The 21,911-nt window shown below is 50.7% G+C and overlaps 1 protein-coding gene across 4 annotated transcripts in view; it reads left to right on the forward strand.

The window, feature by feature from the left end:
- Mapt (microtubule associated protein tau) overlaps positions 1-21,911 on the forward strand; it is a 102,820-nt gene that overhangs the window by 72,120 nt on the left and 8,789 nt on the right. For 2 of the 4 annotated variants that reach the window (XM_031350975.1, XM_031350974.1), the window contains 4 exons: positions 1,598-1,653; positions 5,624-5,756; positions 9,171-9,436; positions 19,304-19,396. In XM_031350975.1, coding sequence (XP_031206835.1) covers positions 1,598-1,653; positions 5,624-5,756; positions 9,171-9,436; positions 19,304-19,396 — 548 coding nt within the window. Of the gene's footprint in view, positions 1-1,597; positions 1,654-4,164; positions 4,363-5,623; positions 5,757-9,170; positions 9,437-19,303; positions 19,397-21,911 lie in introns of all 4 variants that reach the window. The other 2 variants (XM_031350978.1, XM_031350977.1) reach the window with 2 other exon arrangements.

Below are 21,911 nucleotides of genomic sequence, written 5' to 3' on the forward strand. Positions count from 1 at the left end.
CCTCCGGATGTCAGTAGACCCTCCGGATGTCAGTAGGCCCTCCGGATGTCAGTAGACCCTCCGGGTGTTAGTAGGCGTGTCTGGGATGAGGGGCAGGGAAGGCATAGTTGCATGGCACAGCGACTTTAGAAAGGAAAAATAAATAAACAGGCCTAGCAACGCTCGACCACTTCCACTGTTGTCCGCTCGTCAGGGCTCTTGCTGTGCTGTGCCTGGGGACTCTCTAAGGAGGAGACATCCTCTGGATCCCACAAAACAGGGTCACTTGAGTCCTACCAGGATGCAGGAAATGCTGACACAGCAGGCTGATTGGCAATGATGATGGTAATAAGCAGGTTACTCCAGTGAAAGAGTTCGCCAACACAAAAACAGTGGCAGAGTTTATTAGCTACGCTGTGGCACAGACACAGTGGCCAACACAGCAGAAACTCTGCACAGAAGCACACCAAGGGACTGGGAATCACTCAGACAGTCAGTTGTTCCACTGTCACCAAGCTTGGGAACAGTCGCAGTTGCAGCTTTTGTGGTGGGTGACAGTCTAGCCTTGAGGAAATGATGGTCTTTCCCGGAGTCAGAAATGGGCTGGCACAGCCGTGTGTCCTAAACAGACACTCGGGGTTGACAGAGGAAGGAACGCACAAGAACTCCTATTGCATGGCAGAGTCTTGGTGCCTGTTGGGTGCTCACACAGCCTCGGTGTACCCAGAGTCTACATGCTAAGCCCCGGGTGATTCCTCCACAGTAAAACAGGGACACCTCTGGGTTGGAGAGTCAGCGCTGGTCACTCTATAAGCCCAGTCTTCATCCACCTCAGGTTAATTCGATGGGCTTCTGTGAGCAGCATGTGCAGTATTTGAAGGCTCCAGGGGGCAAGGCACCCTCAGGGCTGGCTCAGAGCAGGAAGGGCTCCAATGAACGCAGCTGAGGCTGGTGTGGAAGGTCCCTGTGAAGAAGCTGCTCTGGGGCTGCACTCCACAACAAAGATGATAGATATCCTGACTGGGCTCATCTATTCTGGTAGCAGATGGCCTGGAACGGGGTTTGGGGTGGATGGTCAACATAAGATGGCCAAGAAGGTGGATCTAAGGAGCCTTCCTAGCACAAGGCAGGAAAATAGAGTCGGCTCCAATTGGGCCTTGAGGGCCTAGACGGAAGTGGGGATCCCACAGGAAAGCAAGGCCAAGCCTGGCCACCACAGTAAGAGAACTCTACCTGATCCAAGGATCGATCTCTAACCTGGAGCCAGGCTGGGCTATCCCCATCCATGATCTTGGGGCATTTAAATGGCCCAGCATTCAGTTGGGGTTGCTGATGAGCCCCCCACAGCCCTTGTATCAGGCTGCGCCTCTAACACCTGCCTCATTCCTCTGCATGTCTCCACCCTCAGCCAGGCTGCTTCCCCTCTTACCGGGCTGCTCTGAGCAATGGCCCTGTGTGCTGTGTGATACTAATGATGTGAGAGACCTCGAACATTTGAGGACTAAGAAAATCAGCTGATTTCCACCAAAGGAAACTCATTCCACCACCCCTGAACTCCGGTGTTTCTGTGAACTTAAGCACGGGGCATCACGTGCATTCTCATTTTGTATTTTACCAGCTCGTGTGGCCAGTGTAAGCAAAGACAGGACAGGAAATGACGAGAAGAAAGCCAAGGTAAGCTACAGACCGGCCGGTCTGGTCTCATTTGCCGAAAGGCTCTGCTTCCTGCCTGTGTTTGCTCTCACTATGACGTGTCAAGAGTGTCTGTCACTATAGTACAACTGTCATTTAAGGCCGTTGCTTTGTTATAAAGGCAGTGTTTCTGTCTTGATACTTAACTCAGGGGAGGGTGGTCAGCTGGGACTCAGTTCCTCCCCAATGCCTCCTCATGCCGTTCCCTCACAGTTGAAATGAAGGTGTGTGTGTAAAGTCTGGAGTTTGCACTTGTGACTCTTACCACTAGAGATCTAGGCTCAGTACACCTAGAGTGTTTAATATACACAGCGTACACTGGGGGCCCGAGAGCCATGATCGAGAAATGAAGTGATCAGCAGACAAAGGCAGGGAGGATTCTGGGTATGCTCTCAAAGAGGAGAGTTAGGAGGCAAACAGGAGAGGAAGCATCAGTGCCTCCCAGCAGGGAACAGCAAGCGGTGGGGGGTGGGGGAGAGGTCAGATGGCCTCGGCTGTTGAGTCCTATGTGGGGCCGCCTTGGTTCTGAATGAGCAAAGCCTTCTTTAAATGAAATCTGGAAAAGTGTGGGTTTAAAAGCCTTTGCAGGGCTTCTGCCACCAACCCCAGTGGATAAAGCAGCCTGCTCGCTGCAGACCAGCCTCCCAAGCCCTGCCTGTCTTCCCGTGTTGTCATCTGTCACCCTCTCCCTCCACACCTTTTTGTCTTAGAAAACCCTGAAGTTGTATGTGCGGTGCTATTTTCCTGGAAAATCCCACCACAGCCCTGATTGGATCAACTGGACAGTTCCTATGAGTACTGCCCAGATGTCTGGCCTATGCTTGGTGCCAGAGCTCCCAGTGAGCCTCCAGATGTGGATGGTGCTAGCTAGAGTCTGGTAGCAGAGGTCGGCGGACCACTCCCAGAAGGGCCTGTTCTGTACTTAGCCCTGCCCGGATTCTTGAAGCAGGAGTGACAGCTGCTTGTCAGTCAGGGTGCTCACTGAGCTCCAGAGCGAGGGACAGGGAGTCCTGGCCTCGTGCTTGCACAAGCATGCGTGTATTCATCATTCAAGTCTATACACGGTGTACAGTCCCTGCCCTGGGCTGACTCACAGGAGAGCATAGGGCCAAACCTATTACAAATCTAGGCTGGGTAGAGGAAGCCCAGCGAGGGAACAAGGGGCTCCAGTACCCACCCTAGCTTTCCTCCTGTTTAAGCGGCCCCAGAGAGTCTGTCCCCTGGACTCTCCTGCTGGTGCTGGTGACACAGATTTGGCCCTGACCCCTTCGGTGGGAAGTTTGAGAGAATGAGGAAACACAACAGAATCTCTGGTCAGGACTCCAGAGCAGCCCCGCACTTGGCTTCTTACTTCTGTTTCCTCCCCTCCCCACTTTGTTTTTTTGTTTTTTTGTTTTGTTTTGTTTTTGAGACAGGGTTTCTCTGTGTAGCCCTGGCTGTCCTGGAACTTGCTCTATTGACCAGGCTGGCCTCAAATTCAGAGCTCTACTTGCCTCTGCCTCTTAAGAGCTGGGATTAAAGACGTGCCTCTCAGTTCTTTATTTCCATCAGTCTGGTCTCACATCCTGCAGCACACCAGGGTCATACTTCCCAGTTAGAGTGCCCAGAAGCAAGCATGGTACCAGCCATCAGCCTTCTGGCTAGATCCTTCTCAGAAGACATCCAGCCACACAGACAGCCTAGTTCCTTAGGTGGAAGGTTCTGAAGTTAATTTTGGCCAGATCAAGATTCCATCGATGGCGTTAATTATAGTTGGATCTTTGTTTAATCAGAAAGGATGTGTGTGTATGCATGTGCATATGTGTGTTTATTCATGCATGCATGTGTATGTGCGTGTGAGCACATGCGTATGTGTACATTTGCATATGTGTGTGGTACGTGTGAGCGTGTACGTGTGTGTATGTGTATGTGTACGTGTATGTGTGTGTGTCCTTGGTGATCTCTGACAGAACCTTTTAGTTGACTCTGGCATAATCTTCCTTAAAGTATTAGGGTTTTTTGGCATAGTGGAGAGAGAGGTTTATGAGCCTGCACGAGTGCTTCTCCTGAGGTTGAGACTCTGGCCCATGTCACATTAACCTTCTTTCTTGAGAAAATCTCGATGCCTTTTTTCTGATGTGCTTACTAAGTGTGAAGCACCTTTAGGACAGTGTTCTCCAAGTCAGAGCTACAACAAGGTCCAATTGCTAGAGAAAGAACATACCCGCACGTCGACCTGCGCTTCAGCATCCTCTTAGAAGTTCCACGCTATGTGATTTTAATCACGTCCATCCCATGTCAGCTGTGTGGCATGTGTGTAGCTGATGGGTGACCCGGCACGGAAGGGGACAGAGTTACTGTCCTTTCTTACTGGAAGGGTGGCAGAGAGGGCTGCTTTGAGCTGTGACTCACCTTCTTTGTGCTTAGATTTTGTTTTATCCTTTTTTTTTTCCGTTTGTTTCCATCCCCAGTGTGCTGACTTTCATTTTGATTTTATTTATGTTTATGTTTAAGACATCCACACCTTCCTGTGCTAAATCCCTGAGCAATAGGCCCTGCCTTAGCCCCACACGCCCCACTCCTGGTAGCTCAGACCCTTTGATCAAACCCTCCAGCCCTGCCGTGTGCCCTGAGCCAGCCACCTCTCCTAAACACGTCTCTTCTGTCACACCCCGAAATGGCAGTCCTGGAACAAAGCAGATGAAACTCAAGGTAAGGAAATGACCTTTGACGAGACCCAGGCTGCTGTACCGTGGTGTTCAAATGCTTTCTTCAGCTAAACTCACAAGCAGTGCTACGACGTGGTCGAAGGGACAGGGAAGGCACTGGGGACTCGGAGTTGGCGCTTCTTGCCTCCCTCTCCCCTGGAAGACAGCAATCCCTGAGATAGCCAGGGGATCCAAGTTTGTAAATGAAGGCTCTGAGCTGAGCGCGGTACCTGATGCCTATAACCAATCCCAGCACTGAGCACAATTCCTGTAAGTCTGAAGCTAGCTTGAGATCTATTAGAGTGAGCTCCAGGATAGCCTGAGCTACAGAGTGAGTGAGGCTCTAGCTTGAGAAATAAAAAAAGAAAGAAACCAGGTATGGTGATGCTCAGAATTCTAGCACCCTGGAGTAAGAGGCAGGGGAAGTCACTGCAATTGCCTAGATGGCCAGTAATACGTAGAGAGAGTCTCTTCCTCTTAAAAATAAATAGATAAATACATGATAAAGAAAGCCTCAGCTCCATCTAGAGTTCTTACGGTAACTGGCCACGCCTCGTGGTGGGTGGCATGGCCTCTAGCTGCACCAATCCCAGCAGTTCCTTCTCTTCTCCCTTCCTCCTGAGTCTGTGGCTCATGTGGTTTCTTTGTGTAGCTCATGCCACGTCTAATGGTCGCCTACTGACCATCAGACCCATAACCACTCACAGTCAGCTGGCTGTGTCTGCACCGGCTTTGGCTCCCAGCTTTCAGTGAGTGTTCATGGCCAAGGGTTCCGGGCACACTTAAGGAGTCACCGAGACCCCCAGGGGCCATGGAGGGAGCAGAAAATGATGCGGTTTGGCCATTTTTGAGTTCTGCTGAGACCGGAAGCACATGTGGGTCTTCAAGGGCCTCTGGTGAATCCAGCCTCCGCCCATCAGTTATATCTATAATTAAGAGTCTGAAAAATGAGTGTCCACCCTCCAGGTGTGGTTTTCCAGGGTCAGCCTACTGATCTATCCTGACCCTGATCTTGCTTCAAGCAGTACTGTCATTTTATAACACAGGCTAGCTCACCATTCATCTAAGAGGATCCTGGTACTTGACGTGCCAGTGAACTGTGGGGCTGTGTGCTTCACAAACCTCAAGGCTTGTACAAGACCTTCCCAGCATCTATCTCTACCGTCACCTTCTTCAGTCAAGGTGGGAGGGTGGGGATTAACTTTTCCTTGGTGATGGTCACCTTTCCCAGTGGTGAAAACCTTCCACCCTGATTTGGTTTACAGGGTGCTGATGGCAAAACCGGGGCGAAGACTGCCACACCTCGGGGAGCAGCCCCTCCGGGCCAGAAAGGCACGTCCAATGCCACCAGGATCCCAGCCAAGACCACGCCCAGCCCAAAGACTCCTCCCGGGTCAGGTGAGAATGCTCTTTGGAGTCTTAATCCAGAAGCTTCCAGAAGGTATAACCCTTGTCTCAGGAGGCCACTGACAATTAGTAACCCCTGGCACTGACTAACCCTTGTGATTTGCTGAGCACGAGAGCAGTCGTCTTCTTTTTAATCCTTTGCAGTCGTCTTCTTTTTAATCCTTTGACAATTGTCTGAGGGAGTTAATGAGCCCTTGCCTTTTAATCAGTGAAGAAATCTTGCTCGTTTTTTTTCAAGCATGAGGAAAATGCAATCACGTGATCAATAAATTGCAGGGAAGGAGCATGACCTCTAACCCTCGGCTCTGGGGAGGCAGCCCCAGCATCAAGTGCTGGCAGGTCCTCTGCCTCTTTGGAGGATCAGTAGTCTGAGCAGGAAATCGTGGGAGATCGCCAACACCTCACCCTCACGCAGCCAGGGTGTTAGGAAACTAGTAGAGCTCAAGGGTCATAGCTGAGTGGTGGCATGCTGTGGCCATTACTCCAGCCTCCTGTGAACAAAAGCCAGGTGACACTGAGAACCTAGCCAGACTGCAGTGGGGCTGTTTCCCATCCCCTGAGGGCCTGCTCCCAGAAGGATTTTGGATGCCGCAGTGATTCTGTTGCCTGGTCTGCGTTGCTCCCTGGTGGTACCCAGGAGGCCTGTGGGTCCCTGAGTCTGGCCTGGCTCTTGGTGTCCCTGTTCTCTTGGCAGAGGCAGCCCCATACAGCTGCATGCTTCTGCTTGGCTTTGTAAAGGGTGTTGCCTGAGAGTTGGCTGTGTTTTCCTTAGGCTGTGGTTCTGGTGTGTATGTGTGTATGTTTCTCATACACTGATGATCTCGGAGCATTAATGATGTGTTCAGTGGGTTTCTATCCCGACACTCCTCCCTTAACCCTGCGCTGGTCTCACTCACACAATAGCCTGGAGCAGGGGCTCTCTCAGGCTCACCTGTGCTTCGGCAGCTCCATGCTGATTGGCTACATCTTCCTCACTGGTCCCAGCATCCGTCCCTGCTTGTCTCTTATGCTAAGTGGATTAGCCAGATGCTGCCACCTGAAGTACTCACAGAGACTCCTGGGAGCTTGATTATAATGAGGTTGTCTGTGGATTTTTTTTTTCTTTTTCTTTTTAAGCTTCCAAGCAACCACAGAGAAAACTACCCCCTGCGGGGGCAAAATCTGAGAGAGGTAATTCTGGGTCCATTGCCCTGAATGGGTGGGCAGACCCTCTTGGTGTGTGTTCTGCCCTCGTGCTTGTCTGCAAGGCTGGGAGGGAGTGTTGCTTCAGCCCAGGCTGCTCCAGAGAGGCCCAGTCTCGAACCTACTTCTCAGGTGCCGTTTGCACTGGGGCATCTATGGACTACATCCTGAATGTTCAGATTTGCTTGGGGAACTAGGGCTGTTTGTGGGCTGGGAGACGTGTGTCTGGAGACACTTGGGAGCGCTGGAGGTTTGGGCCGTCTCTAACCTAAGTCCCAGTGAAGTATCACCGATAGGCAGAGGGTTTTGCTGGGTTGAGATTTTTTTTTTGTTTGTTTGTCAAGAAATGGCTCACATCAAGCAGTGGTGGCACACGCCTTTAATCCCAGCATTCGAGAAGCAGAGGCAGGCATACTTTTGTGTTTGGCGCCAGCCTGGTCTACAGAGTGAGTTCCAAGTCAACCAGGGCCGCACACCAAAGCCCTATCTCCCCAAAAAAAAAAAAAAAGGCATTTCGGTCCATTTGCCAAGGCTGGTCTCTTGGCTTAAATAATCCTCCTGCTTCAGCTCCCAAACAGCTGACCTATAGAAGCATGTCACCCACCTAACTTTTTCTACATTTAGCGAGTGCTCAAGCAGCGCAGCAACAGATGCCGTGCTGGGCCCTTCAGGATCTCCCTGCCTCACTGTCTTAAGGATTGATTTATTTAGCCGGGCAGTGGTGGCACATGCCTTTAATCCCAGCGCTTGGGAGGCAGAGGCAGGCGGATTTCTTGAGTTCGAGGCCAGCCTGTTCTACAGAGTAAGTTCCAGGACAGCCAGGGCTACACAGAGAAACCCTGTCTTGAAAAAATGTATTTTTATTTTATGTGTATGGGTATTTGCCTAGTGCCCACAGAAGCCAGACAGGGGTTTCAGATCCCATAGAACTGGAGTTACAGACAGTTCAGAGCCACCATGTGGGTGCTGAAAATAGACCCCGAGTCCTCTGGACGATCAGCCAGTGCTCTTAACTGCTGAGCCATCTCTCTAACCCCCGGATTCCCTTCTCATAGCAGTATCTTGAGGGCTCTGATCCCATCTTTCAGATGAGGTCACAGGCATAGATAGAGAGGGTCACTGGTTCACCCAAGGCTACTTTGCAAGTGTCTGGGAAGGCACAAGACACAACTAGCCTGTATCCCTGGGGACATGGAGGCAGAGTTACGCCCAGAGTAACAGCAGCTCCACATGTCCCCGAGCTTGATGGCTTTAGGGGTTCCTGAGACGTAGAACTGGAGCTAGAAGCTGATGCTTTGAGAGAGATCAGCTGCAGTGAATTTATTTGCTATGGAGCTTCTTGCTGTGGGTTGGGAAGCTTGAGAAAGACCAGTTTTGCAGGCCCAGTGCCTCTGTCATATCTGTCTCTATCAGATCTGGATTGGGGCCCTGAAATCTGCATATCACAAGTCCCACCACCTGCTAAGAACATCTGAGGTTTTCATACATGAAACAAAAAATCCATGGGGCGTGGTGGCCCAGTGAACTCTAGGTGAGGGTGGAGTCCTGGAAGCAAGGGGAGGTGAAGGATGCAGGATGAGACCGAGGCAGCTTTCCTGGAAGCTAATGGTATTTAGAAAGGTGCAAGGGGGAGGGCATTCTGGGGTTCAGCAATGCGGGGTGTGGCTTGTGCAGAAAGCTCTGGGCAGGGGTGGGCTGCTCTACAGCCCCACAGTTAGAGGAGCTCTGGATGTGTGGGGGAAGGCTCAGGAGGATCTCAGCTTAAAGGCTACAGTGGGGCCCCAGTCACTGCACCACCCCTCAGTCAAGGGAAAGGACAGGCAGAAGTGTTTGTGGAATGTCGCATTATCACTTCCTTTCCAAGGGGAGTGACATACAGCTAGCTAGAACCCATCTCCCGACTTCAGGACACTTCAGGGCTTGGGGAGAGTTGGACCATCCTTGGGAGGAGATTTTGGGGCACTAATGAGAATTCCGTTGCTTTATTGAGAAATAGCTGTCATTGTGTCAAAGTGACAGAGCAGGAGTCATTGTGTCAAAGTGACAGAGCAGGAGCAATGCTTCTCCACAGATGCTCTTCATGGTCCTTCTCCCAGATCCCCCTCTGGATCCTGGCAGCGGGCGCCCAGTCCAGTGGCCTTAGGGACTTTGCAGACATCGCCCCCGTCCCAACCCCCGCGAGCCCACGTGGCCTCAGTCCCTTCTTCTCTCCCCATTCCCCAGGTGAACCACCAAAATCCGGAGAACGAAGCGGCTACAGCAGCCCCGGCTCTCCGGGAACGCCTGGCAGTCGCTCCCGCACCCCATCCCTACCAACGCCCCCCACCCGAGAGCCCAAGAAGGTGGCAGTGGTCCGCACTCCCCCTAAGTCACCGTCTGCCAGTAAGAGCCGCTTGCAGACTGCCCCTGTGCCCATGCCAGACCTAAAGAACGTCAGGTCGAAGATTGGCTCCACTGAGAACCTGAAGCACCAGCCAGGAGGCGGCAAGGTAAGGGCGTGGCCGACCTTGCAGGTAGCTCCCGCTAGCCAGACTTGCTTCCCCCCACCCCACCCCCTGCAGCACCCGGACCTCCGAAGCTCTGGTTCCTCCCTTCCTCTCTTTAGCCATGCAAATTGAGCAGGTACCAGCCACTGGTCTACCGGGACCCACCTACGGTGGCCTAAGGATTTAGCTGGGTGCCGCCTTTGTTGGGCTTGGCTTTTGCCCTTTGTTCTGGGGAAATTCACGGTTTTAATAAGAGCGGCGGGGCTCTAAGGCTGTCATGAAGTGCTAGGCCTCTGGCCCCCCAGGAACCCCAAGGCTCCTCCCTCCTTCCTTGCTTTCTTTCTGGGAGTTGCTCAGGCTGACTGACATATCCTCAGGATTCTGGAATCTGCAACAGAGAGAGATTATGTGGGTGTCAGCAGGCATAGCTCCCCACCCCCAAGTTTCTCCTGAGTCCTCCTCCGGGCACCCCTTGATGTCTTTCCTTGAGTCCCAGTCTCATTTTAGAAGGCACTAGCCCCGTGGGATTAGGGTCATCCTACTGACTTCATTTCAACACTACCATAAAGACCTTATCTGTAAACAGTCATGCTGTGAAACTGGGGTATCAACATAAAGATGAGGGAACACACAGTATGTCATTTCCCCGCCAAACAAATGTGGGGTGTGGAGCTGTGAACCATTGCTCAGTCTACTGTCTTTGTCTTTTGGGCTGGGTATTTCTGGGACAACCTCTGAAGGTGCAGAAGGAGCTCCTCAGAGTTTAGGGCCAATGTTTACCCTCCATCAACACAGTGGACACAGCCGGGCGGTGATGGCGCACGCCTTTAATCCCATCACTTGGGAGGCAGAGGCAGGCAGATTTCTGAGTTCGAGGCCAGCCTGGTCTACAGAGTAAGCTCCAGGACAGCCAGGGCTACACAGAGAAACCCTGTCTCAAAAAAAACAAATAAAAAAATAAAAAATTGGACACTCTTCCTACTGCTGAATTTGGTTGGGGCTTGTCAATAGAGGGGAATTGACTACAGCTCCCGTGGGCACCTTCCCTGAACACCGTGCTTTATTGGGGGAGCCCTAGGCCCTCCTATTGGCTCTCTGCGCAGTGGGGTTTGTGCAGCATCTGGGTTAAAGTGTATAGCTCATTCTCCTTTCCAGGCCAGAGGCTGGCTTTCAGTTGAGTGCTCTCTCTCCCTCCCTGACATCACTGGGTATTAGCTTGGACCGTTGGCTTGGTCCTAGGTTGTATTAACTCCTCTCAGAATACCCCCAAAAGATACTTACCTGCCTCCTTCAGGAGGGAGCCCTGCATGGCACTTGGGAGAAGCACAAGTCTGAGGCTAGTGAGCTATGTGACAAAGACACTGCTCTCAAAGAGACAAGTTGCATGGTGGCACGAGCCCTTTAATCCCAGCACTCAGGAGACAGAGTCAGGTAGATCTGTGATATGTGAGTTCCTGGCCAACCTGGTCTATACAGTGACCTCCAAGCTAGCCACAGCTATACAGGAGACCCTGCCTCAAAGGAGAGGAGGAAGAAGAGGAGGAGGAAGAAGAAGAGGAAAAGGAGGGGAAAACCCCACAGATCCACATGCTCACCTCTGAGGAACATGAACAGCAAGGTCACTGTGACTTGTGGCTACAGGGACTTGGTGGCCATCAGCACAGAGTACCTGCAAGTTAGAGACCCTGAGGCAGACACAGCCACCATCTTGGATGCCACCCCAGGCTCTCAGCCACTGTCAAGCTCCTGTCCCTTCTGTGCCCCTCCTTCTTCGAGCATCATCCTGCTCCCATTCCTTCTGGTCTTGGGCAGTGGCTCCTCCAGCACTGTGTCCAGTGACCTCCATGACTCTGTCAACCTCAATCTGGGCTTCTCAGTGTCACCTCTGCTGTCTAACCCTTGGGAGCCTCTGGTTCTTGCCTTGCTTTGTTCTGATCGGCAGGGGCCACCATCCGCTTAGAATGCTCTTCCCTCTCAGCTCTTCCCTGGGAAGTCCCCCCTGGACTCCCTAAAAGTGTGGTAATTGAAGGGAGCTCTGCATCCCACAATGCCCCCAAGGGATTGAGCCTTCACGGAACAGGGCTGCTGGATCTCATCAAGGATTCAGCAGAACCTGCAGTGTGGGCGGCTGCCCAGTCAGCCCTGCCTGTGGTGAGGTAGGGCGGCTTACCAGGTTGGGCAGTTCTTTCAAATTAGTACCAGGAACTGGCCCGAGCAGGGAGTACAACATTCTGCAATGTTCCATAGAAGAAAGGGGCTTGGCTAGCCTCATCTAAGGAGCTGTGCTGGGCTGCGATGACTTGCTGTGGTCTACAGAAGAGATAGAGTGACTTGCCTTGGGACTTCAGGGGTGACAGCATGGGATGTGACAGAGCCATGGAACAGAGGGAGGGCAGGAGGGGGCAGGAGGATTGTCTGAACAAGCCCTCAGCCCTGCAAGCAAAGAGCTGTGTTGCCGTCCTCAGAAGCTATGATAAGCCGTTATAAGCCGTTTATTCCAGGTTGATGGACAAGAAGACCCGTAACACCCATCAATGGGAGATTCTGAGAGCTGAGCTGACATCTTGGGTGGGTCCCTGAAATGTCTGTTTAATAAGACCCTATCTCAAAATAATTATTGGCCATGAAAGGCAGACTTCTAAGAGTCTGAAGAATAAGGCCAGAGATATCGATCTAGTAATTGTGTGTGTCTAGCATGCTGGGAGCCTTGGGTTCAGTCCCCAGCACCGGATAAACACTTCCTGGTAGAGCACACCCAGAGTCCCAGAGCAGCAGAGATGGAAGCAGGAGGATCAGAAGTTCAAGGTCGATCTCCACTACAAGAAGAATTCAAGGATAGCCTGGGTTATTATGAAGCCATATCATCATCATCATCATCATCATCATCATCATCATCATCATCATCATCATCATCATCATCATCATCACGAGGTTTTTTTTCCCTCCCCTTTGGTATGTTCGAGACAGGGTTTCTCTGTGTAGCCCTGGCTGTCCTGGAACTTACTTTGTAGACCAGGCTGGACTCGAACTCCGAAATCCGCCTGCCTCCGCCTCCCAAGTGCTGAGAGATTAAAGGTGTGTGCCACCACAGCCCAGCCATGATGAGATTTTTAAAAAGAGCCTGGGCCTGACAAGATGGCTCAGTGAGCTAAAGGTGCTTGCTGCCAAGTCTGGTGACTGAGGTCAATTCCCAGGGTCCATGTTGTTGGGAGCTATCCTCTGACCTCAAGGCACTCACCTCCCGCACAATGGAGAGAAGATGGCTGAGAGGAGCTCTTGCTCTTAGCCAGAGTTCTGTTCCCAGCACCCACTGTGGGCCGCTCACAACTGCTTGTAACCCTAGCCCTGCATCATCTTACACTTTCTCCTGACTTCCCCAGGCATCCATCCATACCCACATACACAGAGATTCACAAAAGTAAAATAAAATAAAATAAATCGTAAAAAGTACCCTGACTCAGTGAGACGGCTCAACAGTTAGACACTGGCCACTGAACCTGACCACCTGTGGTGTTTAGTCCTCAGGACCTTCGTGGTGGAGGGAGAGAACTGACTCCAACAGGTTTCCCTCTGATGACCATCACACACCGCATCACATCCGCACAGATGAATAAATGTAATCTAATTTTTAAAAAAAGTACTGAAGAGCCGGGCGGTGGTGGCGCATGCCTTTGATCCCAGCACTTGGGAGGCAGAGGCAGGTGGATTTCTGAGTTCGAGGCCAGCCTGGTCTACAGAGTGAGTTCCAGGATAGCCAGGGCTACACAGAAAAAAACCTGTCTCGAAAAACTAAAAACCAAAAAAAAAAAAAAAAAGTACTGAAGAGTGCAGACCCCTCTGGAGTGGTGTGTACCTTGAAGCAAGGGACTGCAGGGGACTCTGCAGTCATTAAGAGTCTGGAGATCCACTTAGATTTCTCACCAAGCTAAGCAAGATGGTGAGACATGTTATCCTAGCAACCTTAGGTTGGACCAAGGAGGATGCCTAGCCTTGGCTCCACATGAAGATCATTGATTAGAAAATATGCAAGACATCTCTTTTTCTGCCTTGGACTTTTCCCTCAACTTCCGTGGTTTGCTTCAGTGAACGTGTTTCACCCTGAGAGTCCACAGTGAGATTGTGTGAAAGGAAAATGCAGCCGGTCAGACAGCCTTACCAGAGAATACAGGAAGGAGTGTGGAAATGGGAGACAAGAGCCACTTGGAAGTTCTTTTAAATGTTTAATGCTGTCCACCCCAGCCTCACTGTGACCTTCAGGAATTGACCAGAGTGTTTCCAGGGTACAGCCCAGGCTGAGGCTCAGGGTCACCATGTTCTTACCTTGTTGGCTTCTGGTCCACTCCAAACCAGGGGTCTGGAGCACCTGGGTCTTCCTTTGGTCTCTACCGTGTCCCCATTTACAAGTTCCATACTGCCTTCTCAGCTCAGACACCGCTGGGCCAGCCCTAGGCCTTCCCTGCCCATGCAGACTTGACCCCGACCTGTGCAGTGTCTGAGAGGAGAGAGTGGGGAGTTCACAGTAAGACCAGTCTTTTAAAAAATGTTTTTAAAAAATACTCACTGGGCCAGGCAGTGATGGTGTACACCTGTAATCCTAGCACTTGGAAGGCAGAGGCAGGTAGATTTCTGAGTTTGAGGCCAGCCTGGTCTAGTGAGTTCCAGGATAGTCAGGGCTACACAGATTAAAGGCATGTGCCACCACTGCCTGACCATAAAATTGCTTTCATTGCCACTTCATAACTGTAACTTTGCTACTGTTAAGAATCGAAATGTAACTGGGACAGCACAGTGAGTTCCAGGACAGCCAGGACTATACACAGAGAAACCCTGTCTCGAAAAAACAAAAAAATCATAATGTAGGGCTGGAGAGATGGCTCAGTGGTTAAGAGCATTGACTGCTCTTTCAAAGGTCCTGAGTTCAATTCCCAGCAACCACATGGTGGCTCACAACCATCCATAATGAGATCTGACGCCCTATTTCTGGGTGTCTGAAGACAGCTGCAGTGTATTTATATATAATAAATATTAAGAAAAAAGAATCGTAATGTAAATATCCATTTTCCAAAAATCTTAGCTGACCCTGTGAAAAGGTCATTTGACCCTTCCCCCCACAGGTTGAGAACCTCTGTTCTAGAGACTAGAGGCCTGGGAAGTCCACCTTAGATCCTTCTGGCCCAGGGCTTCTCATGGAGTGAGAAGTGTTTTCTTGGAATGGAGGAAAGCAGGCATAGTTCTCATCTATGACTGTAGCACGCGTAAGGAGGCAAAGGCAGAATTGTTAGTTCAAGACCAGCCTCAGCAACACAATGAGTTCAAGGCCAATCTGGGCCACCCTCAAATAAAAAAAAATTATAGAAATTCACCTGTAACTTAAAGAAAACACTAAATAACAGGAGATGATAGTAAAGTAAGAGATGAAAGGACAAGGCAGGGGTGTGGCTCGGGGCCCTGAGTCCCATCCTGATACTGTCACCAAACCTGTAGCCTGGGATACTTGAGATTCTGTTAAAAAAAAAAAAAGATATGACAATAGAGGTAGCAGGATCACTTTTAAGGTGGTGCACACCTTTAATGCCAGCACTCGAGAGGCAGCTGGTCTACAAAGCGAATTCCAGGACAGCTGGGGCAAAGAGGTGAGACCCTGTCTCACAAAAGAATTAAAAAAAAGAAAGAAATTTCACTTCTTTTCTAACCCAGTTTTCGGTTACTGACCCCCTGGTTTGACTGAGCAGATGGGGAGCTCTTCTGACGATTTCCAGGTCCACGCAGGACATAACCCGCGAGTTCCCCAAGTCAAAGCTCGTAGAGCCTGGGACGCCGAGTGCAGGGGTTGTAGTATCACAGGTGAACACAAGATGGCGGTGGAGCGCTGTGGACAGCAGCCTGCGTTCTTGGCCTACCCCAAGTGGTCACTTCCTTCTCTGCTAGTGTATTGCTATTTTCTGAGTAGTCGCTTTCCCTAAGGGATGGTCTTTTTCTATCTCTCAGCTCTGCTCATTTCTTTTTGTTTCTGTCTGCCTATCTCCTACTTCACCGCTGGTTACACGGAGTTATGAAAGAGTTTTTAAAATATGTTAACATTAGTGTGTGTGTTGTGTAGGGGTGGGAGTTGCAAGTATTTTTTTCCTTTTTTTCCCTTATTTAAATATTTTATTTATTTATTTTACATATGTGATGAGTACATTATAGCTGTCTTCAGACACACCAGAAGAGGGCATTGGATCCCATTGCAGATGGTTGTGAGCCACCATGTGGTTGCTGGGAATTGAACTCAGGACCTCTGGAAGAGCAGTCAGTGCTCTTAACCACTCTCTAGTCCCCAATTGCAAGTATTTTAAATGCAACATATTCACTGACACAGAAAAAAAGCCTTTTTTTTTTTTTTTTAAGACAGGGGCTCATTTATTCCAAGCTCGTCTCAAACTCATGTGATTGACAATGGCTTTGAACTTTCTGATATTCCTGCCTCCACCCACCAAGTACTAAGGTTTACATCACCACATCCAGTTTTATACACTGTGAGGGCTTAAACGCAGGGCCTTATTCATCCTGGGAAAATCCTCTACTAACTGAGCTCCGTCCCCAGCTCTGTTGAAAGGCAGCCGTCACTAGGCCTGACCTCTGATACCTTAATGCCTTTCACAGGTTGGCTAGACTGGATACAGGCAGGCTTTCTGCACCCAACCCCAAGCCAATCACTTGGACTCTAAGGAAAGACCCTGGGAGCCTCAGCTGGCCACACCAGGTTCATTTTCCAAATGTGGTGATGCCCAGCCCAGCCCAGTTAGTACCAGCAGTCTGGGAGCTCCTTGGGCTAGAGTCTTGGAGTGAGGAAAGGATCCCCTGAGAGTTCTGAACCCAAGCAGAGATAGAGCAAAGTCCACCTAGGGTGTGACATGGCTTTGAGATCTCTGGGAAGTGTAAACTAAAACGAGTCCAGCCAGCTTGTCAGGACCACTCCCTGCCCATAAACACTTCCCTCCTGAATAGAAGGCCCTCAGATGAAAACGTCCTCCTCTCCCTCCAGGATGTTCCCAGTGTCTAGCTCAGAGCCAAAGCCCAGTGCCAAGGGCCACGCTGCTGTTGCTGAGAAGTGGCACTGCAGGGCTCCGGTTTCACAACGCCAGCCACCACCCTCTCCGCCCCCCTGAACCTGAGTGTTAGTGAGAACTTTGGCTTGACATGACCCCTAGCAGTAACTCAAGTCTGCTTTGTAAACCTCACAAAAGCTAGTGCCAAACCTCACAAAAGCTTGTTTCCTTTCCTGTGGGGTTAGAATAAGAAACACGCACACGCGCACACACACACTGGCCCACAGGGCGGGGTCTCTATGTAGGTTGCAGACCATGTGTGATTGCTTAGCGTCCTCTGATTAATTTGTGTCCAGCAAACAGTCATGTTCCTCCAAAACCATTACATTTTCTTTGTCAGATCATGAGCTATGTAATCAATCACGTTTCCTTTTTTCCATTGGCTTCCAGGAAGCTCAGTGCTGAATATAATAGTGCTGTATGCATATCCCAATGACTTCCCTTTATTATAACATCATCCTCTTTTTTATTTTGTTATTGTTATTATTGTTTTGTTATTATTATTTTTATTATTGTTACTATTATTGTGTTATTATTGGTGTGTTGTTATTATTTTAGGTTTTTAAGACAGAGTTTCTTTGTGTAGCCCTAGCTGCTCTGGAACTAGCCCTGTAGACCAGGCTGGCCCCAAATTCCCAGAGTTCATGCAAGCCTCCTGAATGCTGGGATTAAAAGCATGTGACACCACCGCCCGGCTTGTTTTCTGATTCTAAATTGCTCCCATTCTGGTTTTCTTCTTCTTCTTCTTCTTCTTTTTTTTTTTTTTTTTTTTTTTTTTTTTTTTTGGTTTTTTGAGACAGGGTTTCTCTGTGTAGCCCTGGCTGTCGTGGAACTCACTCTGTAGACCAAGCTGGCCTTGAACTCAGAAATCCACTTGCTTCTGCCTCCCAAGTGCTGGGACTAAAGGCGTGCGCCACCATCACCACCTGGCTTCTTTTTCATTTTTATTTTTATACAGGTCTCATTCTATGACCCAGGCTGGCCTGGAACTCACTATGTATGTAGTTCAGAGTCACCTTGAACTAAGCATATCCTCCTGCCTCAGATAAGCAGGGATGGTAAGCATGGGCGTCCACACATGACTTCCTGTCCCTTTTTGAAAGCAGGCAAATCTGCTTTAGGGGTTTATCCGGGAAAGGTGTGAGTAAAGCTGACCAAGGTTGTTCTCACCTGTCAGTCATCTGAGCCCTGAGGGGCCAAGGCAGGAGGCTAAAAAGTGTAATGTTATCCTGGCTACATAGCAGGTTTGAGGTTAGCCTGGGCTAGCCTGGACTAGCCTGGACTAGCCTGGGCTACATGAGACCCTTGTCTCAAAAGAAAGAAAAAAAATAAGAAAATCAAACACACACACACACTCGTAGTAAGGGAGGCACTATCCCAAGGAATTAATGAGAGTAGCACCGGTGGGGAAACTGAGGCACAGGAGCACTGAATGGCTATCCGAGACCAACAGTTGAGTGGGATTTACACTGAAATTTTTAGTGCCAGCCCATGCCCTCAACCAGGAAGCATATGCCCATGTCTGGAACTCACCTCCTGGGTGAGAGCCGAGCACTGCTGAATACCCCTAGCAAGGAAGCTCGCTGACCTCCTCCCCAGGTTTCTCTGTTTATCTCTTGCTCTGTAGACCAGGCTGGCCTTAAGTGCAGAGAGCTGCCTGCCTCTTCCTCCCAAGTACTGGGGTTAAAGTTGTGAGACAACACTGCCCAGCTTTTAAAAGATTTTCTTAAAACTCATCTGGCCAGTAGTGGCACACGCCTTTAATCCTAGCATGTGGGAGTCAGAGGCAAGTAGTCAGCCTGGTCTACAAAGGGGGGTTCTGGGACATCCAGAGAAACCCTGTCTCTAAATAAATAAATAGGTAAATAAATAAATACGTACAGTCTTTTTAAAAATCTAAAAATAAGCTGGGCAGGTGATACACACTAGTCCATTGCTCCGGAGGCGGAGGCAGATGGATTTCTGTAAATTCAAGGCTAGCCTGGTCTACTACTGAGTTTCAGCACAGCCATAGCTACATAAAGAGACCGTCATTTAAAAAAAAAAACAAACCATCATTAAAAAAAAAAAAAAAAAAAAAAAAAAAAAAAAAAAAAAAAAGGCTGCCGGGTGGTGGCTCAGCACCCCCAGCACTTGGGAGGCAGAGGCAGGGAAATTTCTGAGTTTGAGGCCAGCCTGGTCTACAGAGTGAGCTCCAGGACAGCAAGGGCTACACGGAAAACCCTGTCTCAAAAAAAAAAAAAAAAAAAAAAATTAGCCCAGGATAGTTTAGTTTAAAGTAACTAAGTATTGTATGTGTGTGCCACCGCATACAGAAGTGAGAAGGCAACCGGTGAGGGTCTTGTGATAAGTGTCTTTACCCAGTGAGCCATCTCGCCAGCTCAGCCGAGACTATCTGTCTTGGAACCTTTACCCTGCCCACTCCCCAGCCCCGTGGAAGGAAGTCCTTTTCGATAAATAAGGTGCCTTTCACTGGTGTGTCTGTTTGGATTTTTGTGGTTTTTCTTCTGATCACTCGACACAGGGGACTCCCTGTTTATAGTCGTCACTCCACCCAACCTGGTGGCCTCCCAGCTCTGTTCTCCTGTACCCAGCCACATTCTCTTCCAGGTCCTTTTTGTGATGTCTGAGTCTGGTAGGCTTCCAGGGTGCCTTCCCAGGTAGCTTCTGAGTCCTCGGAGGAGGTGGGGCTCAGACCCGGCTTTCTCCGGAAGCCCACAGGTCAGGGTGCGATGCGCCGGGTGTGGTCGTCTCTCACTCTTTTTTTTGACTATCAAAGGTGCAGATAATTAATAAGAAGCTGGATCTTAGCAACGTCCAGTCCAAGTGTGGCTCGAAGGACAATATCAAACACGTCCCGGGCGGAGGCAGTGTGAGTAACTGTCGCACTCTCCATGAGATGTGCTGCAGCCTTTGCTGTGACCAGTGTCATGCGTGTGTCCTTGTGAGACATTGCATAGAATAAACCATCTCAGGCTCAGGACCTCCTGGGTCCCCATAGTGTCTGCTGTCCCCAGGCTCTCCTCCCTGGTCCGTGGATGGACCGGCAGAATAGGGAGGGCAACCGGCTCCAGCTGGCCCTTCTCTGAGAAGCTGGGTCCCACGGTACCATGTATGTGTTCCTAGACGCCCCGCAGATATTGGAAATGGGGTTGAAGACAGTGGCACCCATGACATGGGCTGACACCTCTTCCCTCATCTCTTGGACCGTCTCTGCTGTGGGCAGATGGTCCGTATGATCCCACTCGACATAGGACTTCCTGTTTCATGTCAAGGTCGGAGAGGCCCCTATCCACCCTTCATTTTTCAACTGGGTCTCCTTCATCTTCGAAGAGAGGAAATAATTCCCAAGCCTGTCCCTTAAATTTAGCATTCCCCTCCCCCACTACAGGGACCCTGGTTGCACAGCGGTGACAGGAACCCTTGCCTGCCTGCATTGTTTTCCAGTGAAAGGATTTTAAATTTGTCCTCCTTTAAACACCACTGGGGACCCCAGCACATCCTCAGCGAGCCCCTGCAAGATGTTCTTATGCTCCCTCGAGGGCTTAGGGACTCCCTTGTCCTCTTGGCTGGCTTGTGCCCAACAGGGCAGGATATGTAAAGTGGCCCCAGGCCTCTCCCTGCCAGCTCCTGCCCCCCAACGCCCCCCTCCCCCCACCCCCACCCCCGTTCTGGGTCAGTCCCAGGATGGGCCTGAGCTCTCTGAAAAGAGCTGCTGGCTCCACCTTGTGAGTGCTGGAATGCAGGGATGGGCTCTCTTTCCAGAAAGTGCCTAGCCCACAGGGTTTATACTTGCAATGTGCTTCTGCCTCCGGCCCTGACACCTGCCCTGCCTTCTGACTCTTGGGCCTGTGGCCCCAGAGCAGCAAGTGCTAGCCCGGCAGCCTCTGCCTTCTCACGCTTACTCACTGTGTCTGCCTTTTCCTCTGTCCTCCACGGCCCACTGTGGGCTGGCCAATCCTGCCACCCCACCTCCCTTCCTTGTTTTGCCGGGGTTGTTGGCTACACTGTAGCGACTGCCCTGTCTGATGCAGTGTATAGAAAGAGATGGGTTAGGGGGGAAGGGGGGAAGGTGATCTTTAAGATCACTGTCCTTGTCCCTGGGCCCTGTCATGTTGTTTATGATACTTTAGCTTCCCAGCCCAGGCCTGCTGTGGTTAGGGAGGAAAGCCAGAAGTGTCTGGTTTAGCTCATGTCTGGTCTGTTGCTGGGGCTGAGAGCTCTGGCTCCTAAGGGCTGCAGAGGGCGGATGCTCCTGCAGGGGAAGCTGGGAATCTCCAGCTCCTGGCAGCTCTGGTCACATGATGATTGTCTGGTGAGGTTACAGTGCCTAGAGTGTCAGGGAACTTTCTAACGTGTACTGCAATTTGCCAGCCCAAGAGCTAGCCTAGGACCTTATATAGAGTCACAAAGATAGCCTGTGGCCACTGTTGACTACAGGTTGGACCTGTAGACAAAGCTCTCTTAGTGTTATGGCCTCTGACATTTGGGTTGTTAGGATCCCTGGCCTCACATCCAGCTTGCTCCTGGCTCTCTCTAGGGTGGAGGGAACTGCAGCAGACAGGCTGTTTCTCCTCCATCTCCACCTCCTGGCTGGGCTGTGGGCTACTGTCCAGAGCTGCTGCTGTGTGGGATCTAGTACCCCGGTCAGCTGCTCCCCCATTCCCCACCCAGTACATTCCTTTCTCCTCTGGCCATTCTAGGCCTCCACCATCTCCTATCCCCCACCATGCCCCCTGGTTCTGACTCTCTAATGACTCTACGAGGGCCAGAGGGAGGCCCTGGTCCTTGTAGCATTCCTGATCCTCCCTGGAGGCCTTGGCCCTGGCCCAGAACTCCTACAGTCCTCTGGATCTGTTTGCAAAGGTCCTTGGGATTTATCTGCTTCTTACCCACCCTCCTCTGCAGGGGCAGGCTGACACCCCAGCTCCTCTTCCATCAGGTACATTAGCAGAAAACACACACACACACACACACACACACACACACACACACACACGCCATCAACACGGCTATCCATGAAAACAAGAGTGATTTGCCCATTGAGACCTCTGTAGAAACCACTTTGCTTTATTGTTTCTTGAACATGAGCCCCATCCCCCTCTCCCAGGACAGGAAATGAGCCTCCTCACTCCTGGAATGACCGTGGTCTCTATGGGGGGACCCATGGGACTCTGCTATCTAAGCTGTAAAAGCACAGATCTGAGAGACTGGCTTCCAGGAGCCCCGTCTACCTGGGTGGTCTCCTGCAGGGTGTCCTGTCAGGGAAGCTAGCTGTCATTTGCCAGAGCAGGCATTGCTGCTGGGTCACATGAAGGACCCTTGGGCTGGCGGGTCTCCCTCTGTGTCCTGTCTGCTTACCCACCACGCTTGCTGAGATGCTCACT

This window comes from Mastomys coucha, unplaced genomic scaffold, assembly GCF_008632895.1.
Source record: "Mastomys coucha isolate ucsf_1 unplaced genomic scaffold, UCSF_Mcou_1 pScaffold5, whole genome shotgun sequence".
Classification (NCBI taxonomy): domain Eukaryota; kingdom Metazoa; phylum Chordata; class Mammalia; order Rodentia; family Muridae; genus Mastomys; species Mastomys coucha.